The following is a 23,464-nucleotide window of genomic DNA, read 5'->3' as shown; positions in this document are numbered from 1 at the left end:
ACTAGTTTGAAGCTAAACGAAAACAGTAAGGATAGCTGTATTAGCAAGGCATTTCTTACTTCTTTAGTGATGTAGCCATCTTTGTTTATGTCGTACAAGTTAAAAGCCCAGTTGAGTTTTTCTTGCACTGTCCCCCGGAGCAAAATGGAAAGACCTTTGATGAAATCCTAAAAGGAAACAAAAAGACAGTTTGATATAAAATTTCTGTAAAGCATAAAGACACTGATAAGATTATCCTTCAAATGATGGACACGAGGTCACAGCCCATTGAATTTTGAACCATTTATGGGGCAAAATGATAAATATATTCTTGGTTGTTTCTTTGATGCACATTTTTTTCTTTCTTGAAGACCGTTCTGATCCATGGTCGGTTGATCCATGGCAGCTCCTGTGGAGTGGAAGGCCAACTGTGCTTCATTGTTAGTGTTGTAACGATGCTGTCCTGTGTGTGTGCAAGCTGCTGATTTATGTAGTGATTCTGTACACTGCTGAATGGTACCAATGTATTTGGATTTAGTCCTGGGATTTTCATGAATATCATCATGGAACTTAATTTACTGCAAATAAATTTCATTTTATACCTTTCTAATTTGTATGCTTATTTTTTCCCTAATTTTGTGGTCTAATACTGCTGAAACAATATTACACTTTGATAATAGCTATCCTTAATTTGTTCCTTAACTTAATGTTAACTTACGGTGACTTACATCAAGCTAGACACACCATTCCGTTTTCTCGAGCTAATTAATGACAAATGGCCATTGACCTTTTCATTTTTAGAAATGGAAACGTGGTTATTAGAGTAATATGGAAGTGCTAGGAATTCCAAATTGAGAATGAATATGTTGGAGGACTGACTTTGCAACTTCAAAACTTGGCATACTGAGTTATGTGGTAACCAGAACAAAGTGTTCTGGCATTCAGCTAGAGCAGTGCAGTAGAATCGAGAATCCCATATTCACCTGAACAGCTGCGGCTGTAGATATTTGACAACATTGACAAAACCAAAGAACAGGGAAATTATTGTCTCTCCAACTCTAGTGCTGTGGGAGTGTACTTACTATCGTCTGCATGGCATTTTAGAGTGAGAACACTCACAAGAAGCCCACAGAGAATTCTCTGGAGAGAGGAGACACAAATGTAAGCCTGACGGCCGCTGCACCGGCCAGCCGCGAGCACCAGCAGCTGGAAAACCAGCCAGTAGTGCCGACAGCCTTGGAAGTGAAGGTGTCAGTGGGGTGGGAGAGGAAGAGTGCCTTCTAGCAGAGAACACTTTGAAAACTTAAGGAAGCAGTGTCAAGGCATGCCTTCTAAATCAGTTGACTGCTATCCTTCTTGGTAAGCCCCTTTTTAAAATTTGATACTATAGTTAGTTGTGTAAATGTTCCCTCTCCCTGTGTTCTGATGATGGAGCTGTGACTTGGGCAAGGAGAGGAAGCCTATTTTTTTTTTTTTTTTAAACAATAGCAATGGCTGGAGCTGAGCCAATCTGAAGCCAGGAGCCAGAACTTCCAGGTCTCCTACGCTGGTGCAGGGTCCCAAAGCCTTGGGCCGTCCTCTGAGTTTCCCAGGCCACAAGAAAGGAGCTGGATGGGAAGCAGAGCTGCCGGGATTAGAACTGGTGCCTATATGGGAACCTGGACGTGCAAGGCGAGGACCTTAACCACTATGCTATCGCGCTGGGCCCAGGAACCCTATTTTATTGGCTTACTGACACCGAAGTCGGCACCCATCTGACCCAACCAGGCCAAAGACAGAGTGATTGCTCTGGACTCCGGGGATCTGTCCACGATTGTTCCCGCACATACACATTCTTCCTGGTTCAACGTGAACAGCCCACTGTGGAGTCTAGGGGCTGCTGGCTAGGGCATTTTGACAGTTGTCGGCTGCCAGGGCAGAGTGCTAGTCAAGGCCTGGGCGCTCGGCTCTCATTCTGCTTTGCCAGCGCTACTGTGAAGCAGCCATGACAGGCCAGCGTTCTTCCCATCTGGGAGATTTTCCAGAGTTCCTGACTCTTAGTTTGGGCCTGCCCATTCCGGGGTGTTGCTGCTACTGGGAGAGTGAATCATGGATGGGAGGTCTTCCTCCCTGATTCTTCCTGTTGCTCCGCCATAGGAAAAAAGGAGATTACAGAGAAAGCAAGCTAAGGAGTGAGACGCAGTAGGAGGTCACACGTGATTAGTCTGTGAACTTTTATACTTACTTTGAGTGTCATACATTTTTAAGGTTTATTTCCCATGTGGGCCCGGCGGCGTGGCCTGGCGGCTAGGGTCCTCGCCTTGAACGCCCCGGGATCCCATATGGGCGCCGGTTCTGGTCCCGGCAGCTCCACTTCCCATCCAGCTCCCTGCTTGTGGCCTGGGAAGGCAGTCGAGGACGGCCCAAGGCCTTGGGACCCTGCACCCGCGTGGGAGACCAGGAGGAAGTTCCTGGTTCCCGGCATCGGATCGGCGCGCACCGGCCTGTTGCGGCTCACTTGGGGAGTGAATCATCGGACGGAGGATCTTCCTCTCTGTCTCTCCTCCTCTCTGTATATCCGGCTTTCCAATAATAATAAAATCTTTAAAAAAAAAAAGGTTTATTTCCCATGGCATGATTTTCCTTGAATGAAGTAAACTTCCACATCTAATGTGAGCTAGTTTTCGAAGTATTTGAAATGCACTTTCAGGTACTTTCTAAAGTTTGGATCTGATTGAAACTGATTAAAAAAAAATCTGAAAAATAAATATTTTCCAAGATCTAACTTATCATGAGAGCAAGATATTTAAGTTCATTCATGAATGAGCAAGTATGAATTAACAAGATGAATTAACAAGTATGAATTTGATGAATTTAAGTATGTTAAATAACATTTAACATACTTGTAAACATAATACTGATCTATGTAAAAAATACAAAAAAATTGTACTTAGCAAAGATTATAATTATGCATTGTCCTGACACCTGTCCACAGCTGGCATTCCCCTGTGTCCCATGATGCCCAGGTATGTAGTGTGAGTACAGAGGCCACGTGCCAGAATGCTGCCTGCAGTGGTATACCCTGATTGACTATTGTGATCTTTCCCTCGGCCCTGAAAATTCTTTGATGGTAATCAGATACATGTTCAGTTGAACTGTATGAAATTGATATTTAGTCTGATAGGCAGTCATTTCATACGGCTTAAGCTAATAATATGATTATGATGGATTTTGAAAATTGTGACCCAGAAACCACAGTAAAAATTACAGCTTAAGCGACAGCTTGGCACACATATACTGATACATACAAGCGTGCATGCTCTATTTTAGATTTGAAACTGCATTTATTACCGATAATTACATTTCTCTTCCATTAATTCTTTTAGATATTATGTCCACTAATTCCGAATTTTACTAACAGAATCTGAAGTTTACAGCATTGATTGATCATATGGATGAATCAGAACTTACGTACCCATTTCTTCCTCTGTCTGGGTATGTAAACTAAAAATTTTTTTTTCTTACACATAATGCCATAGTAAACATTATCACTGTGTTTCCCGTTATTTTGACTGACTTCCTTGGGGAAAAAATGTGGAATTGCTGCAGAACAGGGTCTGGAGACACTGCAATTTATTAACAGTGATGACTATGGTGATTAGGGATCCTGGTTAATATCTCTTCAACCCCTCCCCACCCATTCAGTGTTCCTGGACACGTAACTGTGTGCCTATGGGTAGTGCCCATGCATCATTTCATATCAACCCTGCATGATCATAGGAAATTTGTATTAATGGTATAGAGGGAGGTTAACAGAAATTAGTTGACTGAGCCAAGTCACCCAGCAAATGAGCAGCAGAGCTGGGATTTGAACCCAGGTATGTATCTGACTTAGACCAGGATCTCACCTTTGGTGAAGATGTACTAATTTTCTTATTTAATGGGTGGCTGGAGGCAGGAAGGGAGAGAGGAAGCAAGAGAAGAGAGAATTATCTAACGATGTACTGTCTATTAGTTTAACTGGTTCACGCCGCAGATGGCTGCAATGGCCAAGTGGCTACAGCCGGGAACCTGGAACTCCATCCTAGGCCACTCTGTCTTGCCTTGGCTTTCTCAGACACACCAGTAGGAAGCAGAGCAGGCTGAAATTGCAACCCACACTCTGCTATGGGATGCTGGTGTTTCAAGCAGCAGCTTAGTTTACGGTACCACATGCCACACCCCAGGCTCTCATTTTAATGAGGACTGAAGTATGAGGTTTAGGCAGCTCACATCTTTTCCAAGTTCTGTGGGACTTAACTGGGGGTGGTAGCATTGTAGTCTAATTACAGATGACATTTGCACAACATTTGGAGTGCCAGAAATTCATAATTCTTGCCATGAAATTACTACATTTAATAAATACATTAGAAAATGTTCTTAACATCTAAAAAGAGGATGAAAGTAAGTCATGTGAATATATGGGTGGGAATGAAAACGAGAAGGTTGGAGCAGTGAAACAAGAGCCCGATAGACACCCATGAAGACTGCCGGCTGGAGATTCGCAGCCTCTGACCTTGTGCAGATATTAGTTGGAATAACTAACAATGAGCACTAACACTAATTTATGCTTTGTATGCCAAACACTTTTCTAAAGTGTAGATATATGCTAACAGCCTCAATGGGAGCATGTTAAAGGGACACACACACACACACACACACACACACACACACACACAGTTGAAAGTTCCGAATGGCTGAAGCTGCAAACCTTGAGCAGCAGAGTAAATATGACCATGCTGGTTTACGTCTCTGAGTGTGAGCAAGGTAGTACGTGGCTCAATGGGAGAAGAAAACACAAGGCCTCCCTTGCAGAATCCCCAATCTATCTTTCAGATATTTGGAGGAAGAGGAGCCCGATTCCCCAAATTTTTAATGTAGAATGTACATAAGAACTTCCAAACACCATGGTTTTTAAAGAGAAAATGAACAGCTTGTCGGTGGGCAACAGGAACAATCATAAGTCAGTTTCCCTGTACCTTTTCTATCATTAAAAAAAAAGCATTTTACTTCTATGATCTTCTGCCCCAAACACAAACCCCAGGCTAATCATGACAAAAACTTTTATCAGATACTCCCCCCCGGGGTGACTGAGACATGTAACGTGACCAGTATTCCCTGCAATGATTAAGGCAGCATGAGTACCTCACAGGGCCGACTAGGCAGACATCAGCACTAACCAGAAAATCAGCTGTGAGCCACAGCCATGCATGGCCAAGTGGAGCTTAGCCACGGATCATCCAAATCCAGGACTCCTACTGCCTTTCTCACTCTGCCCTTCAGGATGAAGCAAAGTAAGTGGAAAACTTCCATTTGTGTGTGTGTGGTAGAAACAGGAGGATCTTTACCTCCCAAGTATGCAGTTGCTACTCCAAATATTCATCCTCCAGTGGCATATTCCAGAGACTTACCAGGCACCTAATCAACTTAGAAAAACAGCTGCAATAGCCTACCTTCAAATTTGATTCTTATTCAACATGTATTAATTTAGGCATTTGTTTGCCTTTAATGGGAAAGGTATTTTACCAAGATGCATGTCACGTATAAACATTACAACATGTTTCCCAAATTATAATTAACATTCAGCACAATTACCGGTATTTTGCATAAATACTGAAAGAGCAGTGTTCTGCATGGGCCTACATTATTAACATCAGACAATTTACATGTAGAATTGGATATGTTACCTTAGGAAATTGATGGTGTATTTCTGAAACATAATTTCAAGTAATGAAATCACTAGTGGGTTTTGTTTTACTAATCCTCTGCAAATTAGCTATAAAAGCCTTTATTACGTGAACTGAAACTTTTGCCTTCTTTATTATAACTGCATTAAGGCTGTGCTGGAATTCATCATGGTAATGTGCAGTGAACACTAATATGATACTATCCTGGGATGATGTAAGCTGCCACAGCGGAAGAGAGGTTCCAGGAGACTGGTACACTGGTGTACTGTCTGGTGTACTGGTGTACTGTCTGGTGTACTGGTGTACTGTCTGGTACACTGGTGTACTGTCTGATGTACTGGTGTACTGTCTGGTGTACTGGTGTACTGTCTGGCACACTGGTGTACTGTCTGGTACACTGGCAAACTGTCGGGTATACTGGTGTACTGTTGCACTGTCCTCTCCATCCCTAACGATTACTGGTTTCATATCCAGACTCTAGTCTGATTGGCTGTTGCATGAGCCCTAGTTCCCACCATGTCCTCTGCCCCTCTCAGCTCCTACTCTCTTCTCGGTGATGGATTTCTTGGTTATGCGCATGACATTCTGGGACTCCTCATCCAGAATCTCCCGTGAGTGTACAGGAGAAGGACTTTGCTGTGTCTGCTAATTTTGCCCCTAAGTCCCCGAATGGGTGGTGGCTCTGCACATTGCACTTCTTCTTTCTTTAAAATGCTGACTCCACCCAACCCGGTGCCCAGATGAACTGCTCCTAAACATGACAGATTTTGCTGAAATTTAGCGCTACCAGATGTCACTGCCCTGTCTTTTGAATTCACTCCCAAGTGCCTCTGCAGCGCCTGTACTGCAGTGCAGGCTTTCAGTGGCTGCTGCTTCAACTCTCAGAACACATTCCTGCTAATTGCAGTCCACGTTTCCAGGAACCTAGCTCTGATGCATTAATGCCTCTGCTGGAAATTCCTCCAGGAGTGCCCATCTCCTCCAAGAGAGCCCAGCATGTTCCATGGCTCCTGCTGAGCCCCGTCTGGGTCCCAATCTGCTGCCTTCCCCACCTCCCCCTTGGACTCTTACCTGCTTTCTCTGCTTTATACACTTAACCAATGTTCCCTGTTTTTCCCAGACTCATATTCTCTGCTCAACTTCTGCCTCTCTTCCCTCCGCTTCTTGACCAGTTCCTGCTTGTTCATCTCAGCAAACTCCTGCTTCCTTCTTCTGCTTGGACTCCGGCTGTTCTTACCGCCTCACTTGCTCTTCCGTGGTCTGCCCTGAACTTTGTCTTCACGTGCAAGCTCCAGCTTCCCTCCCTCCTCAAGTTCCCTCATTCCCATCATTTCTATTTGTGTACGCACGTGTGAATGGGCATATAACATCATCTCCATATTATGTGCAAGAGAAACTGGAATTACAAGGTGAAATAAAAGATAATTCCACTGTGCAAAGACTATGCATAGACACTAAGAATATAAGTAAACAGGTGAATTACCCAACCTGCTTATAGTTTTTCCAAAAAGAATTAATCTTTAGGGATGATCAGAATAAACTTCTAGGTGTATCCTTCTGACATTTAGGTATAAACATATTACTGTCTGTCACATGTGAGGTGCCACAAAAATCTCCGAAATAATACAATTATATGATGCTATATGAATATTCAGGATTTGTTTCATTTTAAAAAATGTCTGAACACAGGATCTCATCAGTAAAACTGCATGCTCTATATACAGATCACTCAAACATAATTTAAAAAGAGATTTCATTGTAAAATTGCCAGGCTGGTTAATATAGTACTCTACCATACTTCATTTCCTTCCAGTGCAAAGTCTTTGACCTCCATTATCTTTGTATTCCAAAGGCCTGTTATATGAACTGGCCCAGAACAGCTGCTAGGACATTTTGGTTAATTTGACTTTTGAGACTTAGTTGAGGATAGGGACTTTCCTTGCATGCACAGACACAAACTATTGGAAAACAAACTATGGCTTGTGATTTGTTCTTAGCAATTCAGTAGTGAGTAAGAAGTATTCTTGTGTTTTTCTCCCCTTGCTCAGCGGATCAAATCACCCAATTTAAATGTCCCCATTAAAAGACTAATCTATCTTAAGTCAAATGGCATATAAAGTAGGCAAGAACTTACCTCAAAACTCACAGCTCCATTGTGGTCCGTGTCAAATGCATTGAACAGAAAATGTGCATATGTTGTAGAGTCTGCAAAGTGAAATGGAAATGGAAATTCAGTGTTTCAGTGATATGAATATGACATGAAAAATTAGGTCTGATTTTCATTTAATTCAGGAAAATAGCCTTATACAGTCTATTTTATTTGAAAGAGAGAGGGAGAGAGGTAGGAAGGGAAAGAGAAAGAAGGAAAGGGAGAGAGAGAGTGAGTTTGTGTGTGTGTGTGTGTGTGTGAGAGAGAGAGAGAGAGAAAGAAACACATAAGAGTGTCCTCCCAGAGCACGACTTCACTCCCTAAATGCCCAATATCCAGGAACCTAAGCCAAGTCTCTCTTGGGGTGAAAGAAACCCAACTACCCAGCCATAGCCTGCTTCATCCTAGGATGTGCATTAGCAGAAAGCTGAACAGGAAGCCAAGTGGAGAGACTTGTCCGTAGACACTCCAATGTTGGAAGCAGCTTTCTTAACTAGAGCCTTTATTTTATAGCATCTGCCTCTCCTCCTCTCCACCTTCTATAGCTTTACTTCCCAACTTCCCACCTCTCCTAGTAGATAATTGGAATTTCAGGTTCTTAGGAAAGTTTATGGTGGGAGTTTCTGATTGGAAATATTCTAAACACATGAAGGACTTGTTCCAATTTTGGGACATGAAGGGCTTGTTCCAACTTTGAGTCTATAGGTAGCTATGAGGATTAAGTGCTGCATCTCTGGTAATTGCTTGGTAGAAAATATCTCTAGAAGCAAATAAATGTGCAAATAATGAAATGAAGATGCCTTTCTATCATTAGTCCTTTCATCATTTTACAAATATTAGTATTGGTGGCCACTGGGACTCAGGAAGGGTGAGAAATGTACAGGCAGTCAAATAGTCCTTGGGGAAAAATCTGGTATGGAACTATTCTTTCTGAGACTCAGACAGGCCCACAGGCACAAGAGTGGGCTGATGAGCTTGGGAAAGTGGCTTTTGTGGCCATCATGAAAGGGGGTGAGTAGCTCTAAATGTCCCCAGTTGCATGCCCTTGCATGCAGAAGAAAGCTCCATTCTCTCTGGGTCCTGTGTGGGATTCTAGACACGGGGTAACTGTGGACAGGCACAGCTAGTTCTCCCAACACCTAATGATGCTGCCCACTGACGAGGAAGTCCTCTGAAATCTAACGCTTTTATACATACATTTTAAATTTTTTAATGACATAGTCCCATAGACAGGGGTTTCTCTTCCCCACCCTATTTCTCCTAGACTATTTCAACAGTCCAGTCCTTCAAAAGCAGTCACAAGTCCGTCATCCTGCTATTTAAGTGTATCCTGACGTTGTAGTTACAGACAATGGTAGAAAGTCCAGCATCCTATTGTTAAGTACTGATGTATTTAACAGTTTCATTGGAATTCATCTTTTATTCTGAAGGATTCTGTATTTTATTATTTGCAATTCTTCCTCTTTTCTTGCTTCTTTTTGTCTCCCTGATCTCTGAACTTTATGCCATTTAGTTATAGAAGACTGTTTTTCTTCTTATTTTCTTAGTTTCCAGCTTTAATTTTTGCTTCTGTATGGACCTTTGTTTAAATTTAGATGATTATTTTAAATGTTTCATCTCAGGAGCCTTAGCCTTTTATTTTAACCTTTCTTGAAATCTTTTCATAGAAGCTATGGTAACCTTTTAGCTCATTGGCCCTAGCTTTTTATGTTCTGTTTAAAAATCTCATCTGCTTCTATTTTATGACTTTTAACCTTTATTTTTATTGGGATTTAATGTAACTTCTGTTAAGTTTTTACTTTATGAATTGCTGTTGGAAGGCTATCAAGAGGCTAAGTCATATGTACATCGCAGGGATAGAGAATGGTCTTTCCCAAATTAAAGAGGCCAGAGGTCATCACTCCCAAGGCCCATGGCCTGCTCATGGACTGTTTGGCCTGAAGGACTCACACCGGTGGTTCATGATATTGCTAATTCATTTCATGCTGCTGTTAATCCATCTTTTCAAAATGATAGCAGCATTTTCTTTTGCTCCTAATATTTAAGTATGACGTATTGAACCACTTTTTATGTAAACATATGAATTAAAGATTTTTTCAGGGATTAATTAGGTACCAATATTGGGTCTAAATAATAATGTAAAACCATTTCATCCAGAGTACATATCTCTATGTGTGGAGTACATAACACCTATGTATGGATGACTTGCAGGAAGAAATTCTTCTGCCTATGGAATCAAGGTTTTTAAGATTTATTTTATTTTTATTTGAAAGGCAGACTTCTAGAGAGAAGCAGAGACCAAGACAGATGTCTTCCATCTGCTGGTTTATTCCCCAAATGGGTGCAACAACTGGAACTGAGCCAATGCAAAGCTAGGAGCCAGGAGTCTCCTCTAGTTCTCCCACATGGGTGCAAGGTCCCGAGAGTTTGGGCCATCCTCTACTGCTTTCTCAGGCTATACACAGGGAATTGGATCAGGAGCGGAGCAGCCAGGACACAATTCCATGCTGATACGGAACGCTGGTACCACAGGCAGAGGTTTAGCCAAGTATACCAAGACACTAGCCCCAGGAACCAAGGTTTTAATTTCAATCTATTTAGTGTTACTGATGGGAAATGCCACTGTAGAGTTATTAAGCATGGAGCCTGTTTTTATTTGCAGGACTATTTTGCTCTCAATAGTTCTTTTCTATGTTATAGTACTACATTAATAGTTCTTTTCTAATTCAGTGTCCCCATGGAAAGGTAGTGTGTAATACCTATTTTCTGCTAAGAAACGCAGATATCTTGTGTATTTAATGACTTTCATTAAGCAGGTCTCTTTCTACATTGTTCATATATTTAGGGCAAATATCTTTACCTTAGCAAGCTGAGCTCACCGTGAATGATACCTCAGAACAACGGCTGCAGTTTAAACACTCATACAACAAGATACCACAGGTACATGATAGTGATTGCTCCTCTCAGGTGAGGTGTTGCTAGCTTTAGAACTTGGTGTGTGAGGATTACACTCTCAGGAGTTGCACAGAGGAGCTCTTGTTCTCAACAAGCCAGTTTTCTAACCTACACACACCATGCAGAGAGTTTAGTTAAAAATGTTATGGCAAATATTAGACTGCCTGAAATTCAGTCTTCTATTTTACCAGGCAGCCTACATGATCTTGAGTAGATTTAATCTCTGATTCAGTTTGCTGATCTCCAAAATGACAAAATTAGTGTGTGCCTCATAGAGTCATCGTTCAATTAAATGAGACACTCAATACAAAGCGTTAAATAGTCCTATACACCTATGAAATAGTCCATAAATATTAGCTCTTACTCTTCTTTCACAAACAAGCCACACTTCATTCAGTCCTTTATAGATGTAACATTTTGTTTTACCTAAAAAAACCCTACCTGTTCTTGTATAATCTCTGGTGTGTACCTGAATGACTAAAGTTTTAGTTAGAATCCATTTTACATTTAATAAAACCCAGCAGAATTATGCCCTGAAATGCAATGCTCCTTCTCACGGAGTCTGCATTCCTTTTGCAAAATGCTTGGGAGAAAGCTGGGATTTTCAAGAATGGAGTAGTTCAGATGGCATTGGAAAAAGTAAGGGAAGAAGGTGCTGGAATTCTGACTTTGTGTGAAGGTGGGTATAGAAAAGAAAGACAATCTGTTCACCAAAGTTCCTATGGTTCTGGTTTCACCCCACTGTGTGTGTGTGTGTGTGTGTGTTTTACATTAGGAATTTAGTAAATTGTTCTTAAAAAGAATAACTGATTTTATGACTCTAATTTCATTCTACTTCACGATGAAAACAACGATAATCTCCCTTCTCCTTAAATAACCTGATGGCATTTGATTGCATTTCCCTGTGTCACCAAAACAGTGCATCAGTTTGGCATGCAGAGGTTGCTTTTGTTTCTTAGATTTGACTTGTAAAGTAACAAAGCATTTAAACTGAATGGATCAGCATGTGTCAATGCTGGCATCCCATGCTAGAGCACTGGTTTGAGTCCTGGCTGCTCTGACTCTGACCCAGCTCCCTGCCACTGCACTGGGGAGAGCAGGAGAGCGCCCTGCTGCCCTCACGGGAGACTCAGATGGAGCGCTAGGCTGTGGGTTGCAGCCTTGACCAACTTCAGCTGTTGCAGCCATCTAAGGAGTGAACCAGCAGATGGGAGATCTTTATTCTGTCTCTTCCCCTCTATGTGTGTCAATCAATTTTGAAATAAATGAAAGAATGCATCTTTAAAAAAATGTTAAAATTTGTAACTGGGAAGAGAGCCTGGATATTCTTTATTAATTGTTTATATTTAGCAGAGGTGGAAAATAGACACAAGGGTGCTTAGTGGTATTTTGTTCACCTAGTTACAGAGCTGATTACGAAACGAATATATTAGGATTCCTTCTCAAGGATGATCGAATACAAACATGAGAATTCCTTTCCTCTAATTCCTCCCACATTTTACAGAGTAAAATTGAAGCCCAGAAAAGCAAAACACTTAAAGTCATATACTTTGGTGGTAGAAATCATTACACAAATTCAGAACTCATGATTCCACTGTTCTTTTTTAAAATCAATATTTATATTTATTGAAAATAGACAAAGAAAGACACTGTTTATCTGCTGGATCACTCCAAACAGCTAGGCTGGCTGAAGCCAGGAGTCTAGAATTGAACCTGAGTCTCCTAGGTTCAGGGTAAGAATCCACCCGCCTCTACGCAGGATGCACATTAGTACAAGGTGGATTAAGAAACAGTACAAAGAACCCAGGAATTCCAGTGTGGGATTAGGGCACCCTATGCAATATCTTTACTGTTATACCAAATGATTGTTCCAAGACCTGTGTTTCACACCACCGTAATGATAAAAACCAACCCTTAAGTTAGGTGTCTAGAGCACCTAAACCAACACCCTTGACATAGCTCAAGTTTGTAGAATGAAGGTAGTTGATCTGATGTCCTTCTTCCCATCCCAAAACACTCCCCTCCCCCCAAATTCAAGCAAAATTTTATGGGAATTAACTTAATGTATTTGAGTATACAAGGGTAATTTGAAAAGTTCATAGAAAACACAATTAAAAGATGTGTACTTATTTTGCAAAAAATTGATAATCAGTGCACATGGGTCTTCAAAAAGCTCATGCGAGGTGTATATTGGAGAAACAGTACACATACATGTTGGTGTTAACAGCATTCTTTTAACTGACCTTTCATGGACTTTTTGAAATGCCTTATAAAATTCATGGCATCTTTGCCATGTCAAGGCAGGCTCTTAAAAATGGATAACATTTTATGTTCTCCATAAATCATCCTGAGTATAATCAGAATCCTGGGGCAAGAATACTCAATTGGTGGCATTTTTTTCTAAAACGTTATTAATTTTTATGTTCACAGGACTCATCTAAGTGCCTTGCATACAGCAGCTGATTGAGGAACGTTGTTCATTTAGTTTCTTCTGATGTGCGCTTTCATTCATTTATTAATTTCTCCAATACCTGCTACTAAGACACCTAAATGTGAAATTCCTATAACACAAGCAATATGATCTCAAGACCTGCCATCTTTGGGGGACCTTTAAAAGGTTCATGTGAACTCATACTCTACATCTGTTTGTATGTGAGGTTGGAACAGTATTGCCATTGCCATACAGGCAACGTCAGCAAGCCATTGCATCCTGGATGCTGCGTAGTACACTTGCTGCATTCCCTGAAAACAAAAGGCTTCTTTTCAATCCAGTTTTGCCAACATGCAGAGCACCGAACAAGTGCCTGGTAAGCTGTGTCATTAAGTAATAGAGAAAGCAAGGGTGGACAGAATCCAAATTGCACAGAGGGTTCTGTAGATAAAGTGTCTTCCTGGAGGAAACGGTGAGACCATGATTTACAGACCTGTTGTTGTTACTGTACATGAGACAGTTCATGAACAGTACTGTTCACCAACCTCAATAAATGATGTCCCCGAAGCGTGAGGATGGCCATAACATGAATCTCCCTACCAGCTGAGACTGTCTTCCCCCTTACGTCATTTTCCCTTTTCCTGACAGCACTGTAAGATATGATTTGTCTGTATAACACTAATTTTTTTAAATTACATGTCATCACTCAGAGATTTCACTTTTTTCAATGATGCCTGATAACTTTAGATTTATGTATTCCATTAACATGAATAATCAAAACATCTTTTATGAGAGCAAAAGTGATCCCCACTCCCTCAAATCCCTTTGGATTTTCTAACAAGAATCCTTTGCAAAGTAATCTTGTCTGCTTATGTGAATTCTATGTAACAAAGGTTGATTTTCAAATAAGAATAAAACTTTAATGAAGGAGCTGTGTCCAACTTGTACATGAAATATTTTAAGCAATCAAAAAACAATGTGAAGACTTTCATCTGTATGGTTATGTTGATATCTCTAAACACACTGGCAGACATTCAGACACAAATTGTTTTTCTTTAAAAAAATTCAGGAGTTTATAATAATTCAGAATTATGTGTGGTAACAAATGGTAATCAAATTAACCTTTAATTACTGCAGACACTGGCCATTCACATTCCTGTCACGAAGTGCTATAACCAACACCACTTGGTAGTGATGTGATGGGACTGTCCAGTCATCATCAGCAGGGTGTCTGAGTCCATGTCATTATGGGTCTTCCTGTGTCTTCCACAAGCTTTAATTATCTTCAAAGAATATCGTTAGTAAAAATTTCTATTTTGACAATCCATGAAATCCCTAAAGACCTAAAATCAAAGAGTTTGAAGACCAAGATAACTAAGTATTTAGTACTTTTTTTTAGATCAGTGAATGAAAACACAAAAAGTAATTCAATTTCTGAACTGAAATAACTAACATCTGAAGGTTATGTATTACTCAAAATGCCTTTTAAATATATTATTCCACTGTGTAGTCATAGCCAATGCAAGAAATGGGTGTTATATATGCATTTGTTCATGGATGTAGAATGTACTAAATGATGCCATCTGTTAGCCAGCATTCTTCAACTTATTGATGCCATAGTGAACACAACAGAAAACTCTTCCCTTGGAACTGTTTCTGTAATGAGAACAGGAATAACAAAAACAACAATGACAGGAAAGTATCTGTGATTAGGTGGTCTTGAGTGCTGTGGGATAACACAGAGCAGGGTGAGGAGTGTGGAGTGCTGAAGGGAGTTTAAAATATGGTGACACTGTATCATAAAATATTAATAAAAAAGGAAAGGACAAAAAAGAAAAAAGGGGGGTTGGTAATAAATGGAGAAAGGAGTGTAGAATTGAAAGTACCTCTTTGCTCCTAAATCTGTATTGTAAAATACATGAAATTTGTTCAGCTTCGATAAATAAATAATGTAACATAAAAACGACACAAAAATAGGGTGGCAGTGGAGGAAGGCAAAGTTGGTAGGAGGTTGTGGAGAACATTGGAGAGCAGAGAATTTCAAGCAGTGGGAATAGAAATTCAAATATCCTGGGGCAGTTCGTGACTGCTGTGTTGCCAGAATGGCAGGGAGACCAGTGTGGCTGGATTATAGTAAATCCAAGGGGGAAAGCAAAAGCTGAGAGGCACAAGAGATCAGTATTGTGACACTCAGGCTACAGTGTGATGGAGGATGTGGTTTGTACTCCGGTAGGATGGGAGCCTTTCAGTACAGCAGCCACGTGACTGAGCTGCTATTTTTATGGGACTCCTCTGGCCTATTTTGAGACTAGACTGTTTTGAGGGAAGGGCTATCATATTCCTATCAATTCAGAGGTGACTGTAGTTACTTTGACAGAAGGCGGCTGTAGATGTTTATGTAGAAAACAATTAATTCTGGTGATGGAAAGCTAGGTGGCAAAATCAGCCCCTGTCTTAGCTACGGAAAGAACAGCTGCCTCCCATGTGGAGCAGAGATCAAAGTTAAAGACTCCTCCTTAGATTCCTGACTCAGGTATTCTCCCTGCCCCAGCCCCTCACTGTCTCTTCACTACTCCAGCTAAGTTTCATCTCATTCCTGTCTCCACCGGTTGCCTGTTTCCTTCCTTCCACTTCCTCTCCACCCTCTGCAGTTTGGCTGCTTTTTGTGCTCTTCACTCTTCAGCATTTAGCTTAAGTTGTCCTGCACACACTCAGGAAAGACATCCTATGTTTCCACACCCCTAAGGATGCCCTCTGATGCTCACCTTTCTTGTCTTCTTGTCTATGTTCGATGTCTTTATTCTTTTTTTTTAGGACTATGAAAAACTTTTGGATTTTTCTTTCTCGGTTCCTTCTCAGATTGCTATCTGTCGCCTAACTTTCCACAAGAACCTCACATGCGACTTGACCAAAACCACCATCATTATCCCCTGGTTCATCCCATAACCAGATGCCTGCTATCTATCACAGAATTCTGCAAGTGAGCATACCTGGAAGTTCACACAAAGTCAAACATCTTTCTAACATTACCATTTTTATAATTTAAATTTATCTGTAATCCAATCCCCTTTCCCATTCCTACTCTGTTCACCCTGCTTAAAGATGTTATTGTTTGCTATCTGAAATACTCTCCAGCATATTGCCTAGTGGGAACTCCAGAGTTTTTAGCTGAATGTATCCCAAATACAAATTTAACTAAAACAGCTCTGACTGCAGCCAATTATGGGATCTATATTATCCCTAGGATAAAGTCCCTATCTCTTAACTTGGCATCTATTACCTTCTAGGCCATGTCATCCTCTCTCATGCACTCCCAATTCCAGCCCACAAAAGTCTTGAACGTTTACTGCACAAAGAACCGCTTCAGATAATGTACCCTGTTTCCTTCTGCTTCACCAGCCTGAAATGGCTCAAATGCTTTTGAAAGGCTTGAGGACTGAAAAACTATTGACTTTGGAAACAGGCTGACCTCCCTGTTTCTTTCTTTCTTTCTTATTATTTTATGACATGATTTAATAGGCCTGGGGTCTCCCTTCCCCCTCTCCAAATTTCCTCCCCTCCCTACTGTTCTCCCTTCTACTGTTACAATGTGTTTTGTGAATTTTTACAAGTCCATCTCCAACAACGTAGGACATTATCAGCCATTTTGCTGTGAGTCCATCCTTGTACTGCATGCATGGGGACATACTTCTATTTCCATCTATGAACATATTAATTTCTGCTACACTTCCATTATGCATCCCCTTGAGACAGTCCACCACAGGGAGAAAAAATGGTGAACTTTCATTCCCAAGGAGTTGACGCACATGTAACAAAGGTATCACTGTGATGCTAGGGTGGTGAAAAAGAGTGTCCAACATCTTCCTGTAGGAATAAATGCCAGTGTGTCCCGTGTGGCACTAATGAATGTACAATAAGGACTAGATCATCGTTACTTATGGACAGTCACAGAAGTAACTTCATCACATTGTCTTTTACATTGACCTTGTCAATCTGCTACACTACAAATATTTTACTGTTGGGCACAGACCCATCCATTTCTGTTACATTGAAAGTACCTCACACATATATGAACACATTTGAACTTGGCATCTGTTGGTTTCCCAGAAAATACACAAGGGTTAAAAGAGAAATTTGTCTCATTACTCATCTAACACACACACACACACACACACACCAGCATCATGCTATCCTTATGCTTTCTTTACAAATACCTAGAATGATTTATTTCACATTATGGAGTCATATTAGAAAGTCACCAAAAGTGGTAGAGTATATGAGCAGAAGGTCTACAGAAAAATCTAGGTTATAATCTAGATCTGCCACTTTGCCAACATGTGGCCCCAAGCAAACTATTTAGCTTCTCCAAGCCCCAGATTTCATATCTGCGAATTGAGGATAATTATATTTGTCCTAATTTTGAGAGTTGGGAGGATGAAATATGACCTCCATTGCATGTTAAAGAGATTTGTTCCATTTTAAGGACCCCTTAAGAGCCAGAAAGTGATCTGCACTTTAACGACAGAGTACTGGGCACACAGCAGGTTTTTTGTTGTATGGCAAATTTTGTTGATTACAGAAGAGTAGTTTCTTGAATATCTGATACTTTTAAATATCTCACGTTTGATACATGGAAAATTATATGCTGTGTCTTAATTATTTTACATAAAGATTAAAATTGTAGAGTCATGCCAGGAGGAAAGATGAAGCTAAGCTCACGATTTCATGTATAATTTGGAGATTATGGTAACAAGTCAACATTTGTACTTACCTCCCTGTGGAAAGAATTGTGAGTAAATCTCTTTGAAGGTTTCTTCATTAACAACGCCACTGGGACATTCCTAGAGAAAAAGACAGAGAAGCAGTATGAGCAAAGTACCCATAAAACTGTTGTTGTTGTTGTTTGCAACACTGTGATACAGAACTGCTCACTGTGCAAGGCTGTATAGAGAATGTTCATCATCCATCGTTACAAAGGAATAAAAGTATGATATAACTTATCTTTGTTCCATTTCTCCTAGAATGTTTTGTAACTGCAAGTCTAAATAGTTTTTGCATATTTGGTATTAAAGCAGGTATGAGGGCACAATAGGATCACTCAGTGTCTAAATCCTTGCTTTGCAAGTGCTGGGATTCCATATGAGTGCCAGTACGTGTCCTGGTTGCTCCACTTCAGTAGAGGATGGCCCAAAGCCTTGGGATCCTGCATCTTCATGGGAATCCCAGAAGATGCCTCTGGCTCCTGGCTTCAGATTGGCTCAGCTCTGGCTGTTGTGGACATTAGAGGAGTAAACCAGTTGGTAGATTTTTGTCTCTGCCTCTGTTTCTCTCTGTAAATCTGATCTGCTTTTCCAAGAAGATTAACAAAGCAAGTGTGACATATGCAAAAACACACTACTGGCTTTAAGAACACATGCATTTGCTCTCAATGAATGAAGAGCAAATAGCTTTGTTTTACATAGAGCAAGGATACTGTAAGATATCTATCTATCTATCTATCTATCTATCTATCTATCTATCTATCTATCTATATAATGTGGACTTTGCCAGATCCTTGTGCGCTGGCTTCTTCAAATTTTCTGAACACAAATAACCTTCAGATCAATTAGAAAAATGGCATTCTTCTTTTGAGTCTAAGGTGTGTCAAGACATTTCAAGTGGAAACAGTTTCCTATTAACAGGTTGTTCAGATTATACAGTGATAGGGTTTTGTAACAGGTGACTTTGGTTGAGGTAGGATTTCCAGATTTTTTTTTTCTGTTTTTAGGATCTGTGAAGTAGAATGTCTGACCTAATGATTTTTGTCCCATCCAATAGTTGCTACAGCTGGATGGATACAGACATTTGGAACTGCACTGACACTACAGTATTGACACAGAAAACTGTAGGCAAAGTTAGTCCTGGGAGAACGAGTCTATAATGTCAGGAAAACTACCTGAGTTGCAAACAATTGAAGGAACAAATAAATCTTTGACTTAGGAGAGGACAAAACATTCTACACTGATCACTTATAAAAAAGAGTGTGTTCTACTCCAGATGCAGTAGAAATTAAGACCAAAATAAACAATTGGGACCTCATCAAACTAAGAAGCTTCTGTACAGCTAGAGAAACAATCAACAAAGTAAAAAGGCAACCCACAGAATGGGAGAAGATCTTCGCACACGACATAGGTGATAGAGGGCTGATCTCCAGAATATACAAAGAGCTACAAAACAACCAAAATGTCAAAACAAACAAGCCACTCAAGAAATGGGCACGGGAAATGGGCAAACACTTCACAAAGGAACAAACCCAAATGGCAAATAAACATATGAAAAAATGCTCAAGTTCTCTGGCAATAAGGGAAATCCAAATTAAAACATCAATGAGGTACCACCTAACGCCAGTTAGACTGGCCCACATGAATAAAAGCACCAACAACACTTGTTGGCGAGGTTGCGGGGAAAAGGGAACCCTACTCCACTGCTGGTGGGGCTGCAGGCTGGTACAGCCTCTATGGAAATCAGTATGGAGAATATTCAAACAACTCAAATTCAACATACCGTATGATCCAGCAATAGCACTCCTAGGAATATATCCAGAACACTTGTTCTATGAGAAACCAACATGCACTCCTATGTTCTTAGCAGCACAATCAGTAATTGCAAAAACATGGAAACAACCAAAATGCCCATCAACAGAGGATTGGATAAGAAAGCTATGGTTCATCTACTCCATGGAATACTACTCAGCTATTAAAAAAAACAAAATGCAGTTCTTTGTGGCCAAATGGGCCAAACTGGAAACCATCATGCTAAGGGAAATGAGCCAATCCCAAAAGGTTAAATACCACATGTTTGCCTTGATTTAAGATGATATGATGTTATGTATAACATGTTATGTTTTGAATGTTATATGTTGTGTATAAACTAAAATTGAAGTATAGGTGAGGTGGTCACAGAAGGTGGCTGGGAACTCGCATTTACTTTTAACATATTGGTTACTCATTACTATGTCAATTAATTCCATAATGATGTAAATTTTTGCTGATGGTATGTTGGAGCTTTCAATTGACTGGGATGATACTCTGCTGGCTCTGTCTTCAGACCAGAGAGGGTATACCTAAGAAGCCGTTGAACTTGACGGGACAATAAGATACTGGACTCTATGTTTGGTATACACTTGCAATGGGGAAATCTCAACTGAACTTGAGCTGTGGTTATGCAACAAGGTGGAGGAATCCACCATGGTGGGAGGGTTTGGGGAGGGGTGGGGAGAACCCAAGTATCTATGTAACTGTGTCACATAATACAATGTAATTACTGAAGTTAAATAATAAATAATTAAAAAAAATTAAAAAAAAAAAAAGAGTGTGTTCAGCACTGTGAGGTGAGGAAGTCTCTGCAGCATGGAGACTGACAGCCACATAATAATCAAGTCACGTGTGGGATGCTAACTCCAAGCTGTCGGAGGTGAAATAACACGCGCTCTCTAGTCCTTTTGACCAGCTACTCATGAACAGCCAAAACTAACCTGAGCTGCTCTGGCTTCAGCTGTCATTGCACCCTCACGCTACGCAGTATTTACTTAGAACTGAGATCACAGGGGGACAGTCATCCCTGGAGGAGGGTCATGTGTATCAGCCTGCCCCAGAGGCCTGCCTTCAGTCATGAACTTGCCATGTACAGTGAGTTTGGCACTGTGACTGGGATGTTCATCAATCATCTGCGCTAGCCTTTCAAAGGTCTTAGCCTTCACAGTCATCATCCACTCACTAGCATATTGCTTTATTAATGATTTTTTTGTTCCAATGAGCTTGTCACTCAACTGTAATGTGTTTCACATGCAGTTTATCTGTCCTCATTTGTTGAGTGGAACAGTAAGACTCATCATACCCAAACCACCTAAGAGAAGCTCAAAGTGGATTTTTGTTGGCAGAGACTGTGACATGTTTTGATCCCAAATGAGCCATTATCATCAGTCCATGACTCCAAGTAGCTCCATCCACAGAGGTAGAACTTGAGATGCTGAGAGTCCAAATACTCTGCTACTCAGAAAGCTATTGGGGAAACTGCAAATGGGCATTGAGACACTCCAGATCACCTTCAGGCTTCCTGATAGGTGATCTCTGTAGAAAAATAACAACCTCAAGCACCTGAGAGAATTGGAGTAGAGACAACACAACATGAACAGGCCAAGAGTGAGTTCCCCCAGCAAGAGGACTTCATCTGAAGACTGCCCTTGTATTTGATCTGCAGCGCTGATTCCCTGCCTCATCAGCAAGGTTACCTTTGGGTTTCATCTGCAACTCTTAATCCCAAACTGCTAGCCTCCACTATCAGAGTTGGACTAGCTCAAACTTAACAACGTGACTTTATTAATACATTTGCTTCTCTTTCTGGAAAACCCTAGCTAATACGTAAATGAATTAACAATGCATAGATACAACTCCATAAAGGAAAGATTACACACACACACACACACACACACACATCACTACTACAAAGTTCTTAATATATAACCCAGTGCAGTTGGCAGGCCAGGTCAATTTTAAGAGCAAACAGTTTCAGTTGGCAATTGTGAATTACTGGCTATTTAACTCAGTGCCATCTGCATGGGATACAAAGGAGAGTGCAAACACCTGGTGTAACTGTCATCAGGTGGAAAATCTGTGCCAGATCAGAACTGAAAAACTGCCCCAGTTAGTGATGCTGGCAAAAGGAAAGACTGAGAGGTAATAGGACATCTGTACTCAACAAATTTGTCAGCTGCTTTGGGTCTCAAGCTGCATTTAATTGATGTGTCTCATAATGTGAAATGATGTTCAGCAATGGATCATGTCTTATGTGTTTGCTTTGTGTTTAATCTACGTGTGTGTGTGTGTGAGGCAAAACCCTTCCTCTGTCAACTAACGCTCCCAATCAGCTTTAAGGGAGGTAACCCCCACTAGGTTAAATTGCCTTCAACCATCTCACATTCATTAATTTATATATCTACCCATTATATATTTTGTGCTTATTACATCTTATAGCCTTCCAGGAACAGGAAGTACAACAATACGCAGGCCAAAGCTCTTCTCTTCCCAGAACCTACTTCCATATAGAAGAGTAAGGACTTTGCTATTCAGGATGCTAGAACAAAACACTACAGACAGGTGGCACACAAAACCTCAGAGATCTACTTTCTGTGGTTTCTGCAGGCTGGTGAATCTGTGGCCACAAAATCAGTAGATTCAGTTCTGCCAAAGTCTCACTGACAGATAGCACCTTCTAGCTGTGCTGTCTTGTGGTGGGTGCAAAGAGGTGCGGAGATTTCTCTCAGGGCTCGAAATCCAGTCAGGAGGACTCTGCCCACATAATCTGATCGCATCCCAAATCCCCACCCCCAAGAAACCTCATTTTGAGCATCTAGATTTCACTATATGAGTTCTGGGAGGATGCAAATGTTCTGACCAAAGCAGAGAACAAAAAAGATAAAAGGGGATTAAAAAAAAAAATCAATCCTGAGAATGATCTTTTATTTACTGGAACTTTTATATTTTTCTACCTCTATGTAAGAAACATTATTATGTATAAAACTCTTAGTAACTTATAAGTGATGCAAAGGGTCTGTTCTCTTTTTCTTCGTCAGATATTTTGTGGGGTGATCTTTTCACCTGCTCGTCTAGAGTGAAGCTTAGCCAGGCTGTGTACACAGGAAAGGGTAACAGCTGATGCTCTCACGTCCCTCACTTTAAAAAGACCACACTGGAACTGCACACATAATAGTCTTGGGTAACTGAACCAGTTCACTGATGATTCCTTTTCTGAGTCATGAGTGGAAAGAAGGCAACAAATACTTGGCTGCCTTCAACTCGGTTTCTCAGGTCCCAGTGACTACATCATTTCCCCGCTGAAAAGGGACACTGATCAACATGCCAGGCAGGGTTTTATGTGCCATGTCTCATCTCACAGAACACAGCATTTCTACTCCTATTTGGCTAACTAGAATCACCCAACATGTCCACCACAAAGAACATGAGAAATTTGTCTGCAGGCATATGAGCAGATTGTTGGTGATGGGTAAAGAATGTCTGCCTAGTGGCCAAAGTCCTTGCCTTGCACACGTTGGGATCCAATAGGGATGTAAGTTCTAATCCCAGCTGCTCCACTTCCCTTCCAGCTCCCTGATGGCCTGGGAAAGCAATCAAGGACAGCCCAAAGCCTTGGGACGCTGTACCCTCGTGGCAGACCCGAAGGAAGCTCCTGGCTCCTGGCTTCGGATTG

The 23,464-nt window shown here is 40.9% G+C and overlaps 1 protein-coding gene across 3 annotated transcripts in view; it reads right to left on the bottom strand.

Moving 5' to 3' along the window:
* The window catches only part of KCNIP4 (potassium voltage-gated channel interacting protein 4), a 193,231-nt gene that overhangs the window by 3,751 nt on the left and 166,016 nt on the right, over nt 1–23,464 (bottom strand). For all 3 annotated transcript variants that reach the window (XM_004579178.4, XM_058670260.1, XM_058670261.1), the window contains exons 3-5: nt 17,991–18,060; nt 7,819–7,889; nt 60–167 (exon numbers count right to left, since the gene is read on the bottom strand). In XM_004579178.4, coding sequence (XP_004579235.1) covers nt 60–167; nt 7,819–7,889; nt 17,991–18,060 — 249 coding nt within the window. The remainder of the gene's footprint in view (nt 1–59; nt 168–7,818; nt 7,890–17,990; nt 18,061–23,464) is intronic.

This window comes from Ochotona princeps, chromosome 11 (genome assembly GCF_030435755.1).
Source record: "Ochotona princeps isolate mOchPri1 chromosome 11, mOchPri1.hap1, whole genome shotgun sequence".
Classification (NCBI taxonomy): Eukaryota; Metazoa; Chordata; class Mammalia; order Lagomorpha; family Ochotonidae; genus Ochotona; species Ochotona princeps.
This window is presented reverse-complemented; position numbering and strand designations above follow the sequence as displayed.